General features: G+C 65.1%; 1 protein-coding gene across 1 annotated transcript; it reads right to left on the reverse strand.

The window, feature by feature from the left end:
- Nucleotides 1–283: 283 nt before the first annotated feature.
- Nucleotides 284–4,012, reverse strand: BARX1 (BARX homeobox 1). The gene is made up of 4 exons (XM_061426242.1): nt 3,566–4,012; nt 1,539–1,830; nt 1,372–1,456; nt 284–955 (listed from the first exon to the last, which is right to left on the reverse strand). Exons 1-4 carry the CDS (start codon nt 3,786–3,788, stop codon nt 791–793), a joined length of 765 nt encoding a protein of 254 aa, XP_061282226.1. The 5' UTR covers nt 3,789–4,012; the 3' UTR covers nt 284–790.
- Nucleotides 4,013–4,537: the final 525 nt, after the last annotated feature.

Below are 4,537 nucleotides of genomic sequence, written 5' to 3' on the forward strand. Positions count from 1 at the left end.
GAGACCGCTGTGTAGCCTGATTGCTGCCATCCGCAGCGCCCTGGGCCGAGAAGGAAGGGAGCAGGTTCACACTGGCCTCTAATGCCCAAAGTGGAAGCGATTCCTAGGATCCTGCAGCAACCGAGCCTCCTGCGTGCCGGCCCAGCCGGGTGGAGCTGATTAAGGCTCGAATCCACGGAACCCCGGGGCAAGGATGTTTCAGAAGCCACTGCGTGTCTCCCTCTTACCTCGCCGTGTCCCCCTTCAACCTCGCGGATTCAGAAACTCCCTCATCAAGTCCCGCTGTGTCATAAAATATTTTATTGGGAAAAAAAAAAAAAATCACCGTCTTCGTAAGAGAGGGGTAGGGGCCCCAGCGACGTCGGTTTGTCTGGGCGCCATCTCCGGCCGTGGTGGCCTGCGCCGGGCCGCGGGGTCCCCGACACGTGGAAGCGCGTGTGTGCCTGGAGGCGTCTGAGCCCGGGGGCCGGCCAGAGGAGAGTGGGGGGTGCAGGAAAGGAGCGGGGCGTGAACGCGCGTGGAGCGCCTGGCGCCGCTGAGCTCCGAGCGGAGGCGACCTTCTGCCACGTCTCATGTGAGTTTCCAGGCTAAGGCCCGCGAGCGCACTGGGGCCTCGGTTTGGCTTCAGGGTCTGTCCTTGTTTGGCCCCTAACTGTCCGCATTCAAGGTAATAATAAAAAGTTTAGAAAGCAAACGGCGTGGACGCAGAAGGGCCGACTCGCGGCTTTCGGCGGATTCTGGGAGCCGCCGACTGCGCTGGGGTTCCCTGGGCCCGCACCCTCTGCCGCGCTCAGTCCTCGTGGCTCCGGTCGCTGGCCTCGCCTGGTGCTTCCACCGTCTTCTCCGCCTCCTTGGCGCGCTCCTGCTCCGTCAGCTGTTCGCTCGTGGGGATGGAGTTCTTCTTTGGCCTCCCCTTGGGCTTGGTGGGAGACTCCAGGCCGCCGCCCTGTAGCACCTGCGAGGGAGACCAGTGGCGCTGCGGTGAACTGGCCGGGGATCCCGGCATCCTGGAGAGGCAGGCAGGACCTGGAGAGCCCATCGAGGCCGTTGGAGGCCGCGCCTAGCCCCTGGGAAATGGTGGCCATTTGTCCAAGCGCTGCTGGGGCAAAACGACCAGAGCTTTTCGGGCGGAGGGTTCAAGTCTTCCAGGAACACTGAGAGCTCAGGGAGCACGAAAGGAGCTGGGCCAGGGCACCGGAAGGAAGCTGAGCTAGGGCACCCAGAGGGACAGAGAGCAGGGAGGGTCCTTCTGGGCACCAGGACGGAGGGAATCGGGAGGATTGGGTGCAAATCTCCACGGTGGAGAGAGTAGCTCAGGCTGCAGGGGCGTGGCGGCAAATAGAAAACACAGAAAACCGCGAAAACACTTACTATTTTCTTCCACTTCATCCTTCGATTCTGGTACCACGTCTTAACTTGCAACTGGCTCAGACCCAGGGACTCGGCGAGATCTATTCTGGAAAGAGCGGGGTGCACCCTCAGCAGGGCATGCAGCCTCCCTCCCACTACCCGCTGGGCCCAGCCTGGCCCCGCGCTACCTGTCCGGCGTGGAGAGGTACTTCTGCTTCTCAAAGCGTTTCTCTAGGCCCATCAGCTGCAGCTCGGTGAACACGGTGCGGCTCCGACGCCCCTTCTTGGCCTTGGTGCCCGGCTCCCCAGCGCCTGGCGCCTCCAGCTTCCCGCGAAGCTGCAGCTCCAGCGGCAGGTGCGGAGCGCCCGCCGCGCCGGGGAGCCCAGGCCCCGCGGCCAGCAGCGCCGAGCCCAGTCCGGAGCAGCCGAGCGGCGCCAGCGGGAACTTAAACACCGCCGCCTGCTCGGCCTTCAGCACGGCTGCGGGGAGAGAGTGGGGAGCCGGGTGAGCTCGAGCCGTGCTCCTCCTCTTGGAGATCCTCGCGCCGTGCGCCCCTGCCGACAGCTCGCCCTCAGCCAGTGCCCCCGGCACAAAACCTTCGTGCTGGCCGGGAAGTGAGAAATCTGTGCTAGGCAGACCCTCCTTGACGCCGTGGTTCCCAGAGTCTGGAAGGGGGACCTCCCCCACCCGGGCTCTGCCTGGCGTTCCCCAGGCCCCAGCTGCCCTGACATTTCAGGATTCCCAATGAACAAGGTCGAAGCTCCCAAACCAACGGAGTACGTGTGTCACAGGAAAGGGAAACCAAGAAAAAACGGCACAGTTAGGAACATGAGCATTTCCCCCACCAAAATCGGCTTTGCTGCATTGGTGGGGGTGGGGGCGGGAAGAGAGTTTCAATGAAGTAAGCAGTCTGCTGGTCTATGCAGGGCAAAACAGCCACCCCGAGAGACAGGCAGTGAACAGGCAGGACAGTCAGTGAGGGTGAAGTTGGGAGCTTCCCGGAAATTCCAAAGCACCCCCAAGAAATAGGAAATTTGTTCTTCCTGTTTTCTCTCTTTAGACTCTTCCCCGCGAAGACGTTTCAATTTTCATTAGTCCTAAATGATTTTTTTATTTTTTGCCCGCTTCAAACGAATTATTAACAGCGCAGCTGGAAGCAAAAGGCAGCAGAGATTGAACTCAAAACGAACCAACTGGTCCCGCTGCCCCTCAGGCAGGCGGATCACAGGCTGAAGGGTCACTGGGTATAGAGGATGTCAGTTCCCTGGGCTGAGGTCCTGCTAGAAGGTAGGAGGGCTCCCTGCCCGGATACATCTCACTACCGGCGATGTTAGGCCGCTGGAGTCAAGAAGGGCCCAGGAAAGATGAGCGGGTGAAAGTGAGAAGGCAGCGGGAGCGGAGAAGGGATCCTCGGGGGACGGTGAGAGGAAGGGCAGACCCACCCCACTGAGAGGAAGGTTGGAGAGAGACAGGGAAAGGTCAGAAGAGGGAATGCATTGGAGAGGGCAGGCAGGTCAAGGCAGGGCCTGGACAAGGGAAGAAGAGAAGAGAACTGAAAGGAGCAGAAAAAGTCTGAGTTGCTGGTTCAAGCTCCGCCAAGGTGCCGCCGATCTGGAGCATAAGGGCCAGTCCGGCAGCAGCTCACAGACAAGCCTCTTGATCTCAGGCAAGGCCCAAGGGGGTCTACGCTACAGCACAGGCGGGTTCGTCGCCAGCCTGAGACCCTGGGCTCCGGGAGCTCTGGGCTGGCTCCGGCCAGCGTCAGCCCCCAGCACAGCACTCAGACACACGGGCCTCTTCCATCAAGGTCCAGCTTCCCCAACTTGGGCAGCCACGGCCACTCCCAAGTCCTGTGGCGAAGGCCCAGGCGCCCGCGGCCTGAGGTCGCTTTGACCCGAAGTCTGACATTCGCAGTCTGGTCCAGCGCCCGCGATGGGGATGCGGGCTCAGGTCCCCGGGCTGGACTCCTTGGGGCTGGAAACCACAGGGTAGCAGTGAAGAAGAGAGCGAATGCTCTCCCGGCTGGCCTGGCCCACGGGCACGAGGCCTGGTTTCTGCGCGGCCCGGCGCCTGCCCCTTTTGCTTCCCTGCCTGGAACGCGCCGAAGGAACGACCCGGGGCCTGCGTGCCCAGAGCTGCGTCCCGCAGAGGCCGCGGCTCGCTTCCTCCCGCCGAGCCCGGCCAGCGCCCCGCGGCCCCCGGCCCCGCACGTACCCAGGTGGCTGTGGAAGGGCCGCGCCGCCAGTAGCGCCTGCACGCCGAACTTGAGCAGCTCGCCCGCGGCGGCGGCGGCGGCGGCGGGAGCGGCGCCCTTGGGCCCCGGAGGCTCAGTGAGGATTTCCTCGATCATGAAGCTGCGGTAGCGGTGCGGCCGGTGGTCGGCGCAGCCCTCGGGCGGCCCGAAGCGCGCTGCGCCCGGCTCCCCCGGCCGCTGCATCGCGGCTCCCGGAGCTCGGCGGCGTCAGCGGCTGGGGCGCGGGGCCCGCGCGGGGTCTAGGCCGGCCCGCAGCTCCCGGCGGCGCGCGGGCGCCGGCTCATGCCCCCTCCCCCGCCGGCCAGCCGGGCGGAGGCACAGGGCGCGGGCGGGGCGCGCGGGGCTCGGCTGGTCGGACCCGAGACTGCGCCCCCGCCCCGCTCTGCCGCGCCTCTAGCCCGGTCGGCCCCGCGTCACCGCCCCGCCCCGCCCCGCCCGGCCGCCCCGCCCCGCCCCGCGACACCGCCCCTCACCCCCCAGGCCGAGCCCGAGGGAGGGCCAGAGATGGGAGGGTGGCAGGAGGGAGGGGGCCGCGAGAGGGGCAGACCGACCCAGACAGAGGGAGACCCAGCGGAGCGCACGCCCAAGAAGGATCGAGCCGGAGAGCTCGGGACACAAGAACCCCGGGGATGGGAGATCGAGAAAGAGAGAGAGAGAGAGGTGAGAGAGGGTCTAGAGCGAGACACCGAGGGCCACACAAGATGCGAGACGGTGACGTGAGGATGCCAGGGACGCCGAGACGTGCGCAGAGAGCGACCGACAGAGGCGCGGGAGTCAGCGGGCCGTGACGTGCCAGAGAGCACAGAGGCAAGCAGGACAGAAAGACGGGGCAGTAAAGAAAGATGGGACAGCTAGCAAGGCGGGCGGCCTGGGTAGGGGTTAGGGAGCCCCGGAGAGATCGGGGGGAGGAGTAGAAAGCTCGGCTGGGAAGT

The sequence above is a fragment of the Bos javanicus genome, chromosome 8 (assembly GCF_032452875.1).
Source record: "Bos javanicus breed banteng chromosome 8, ARS-OSU_banteng_1.0, whole genome shotgun sequence".
Classification (NCBI taxonomy): Eukaryota; Metazoa; Chordata; class Mammalia; order Artiodactyla; family Bovidae; genus Bos; species Bos javanicus.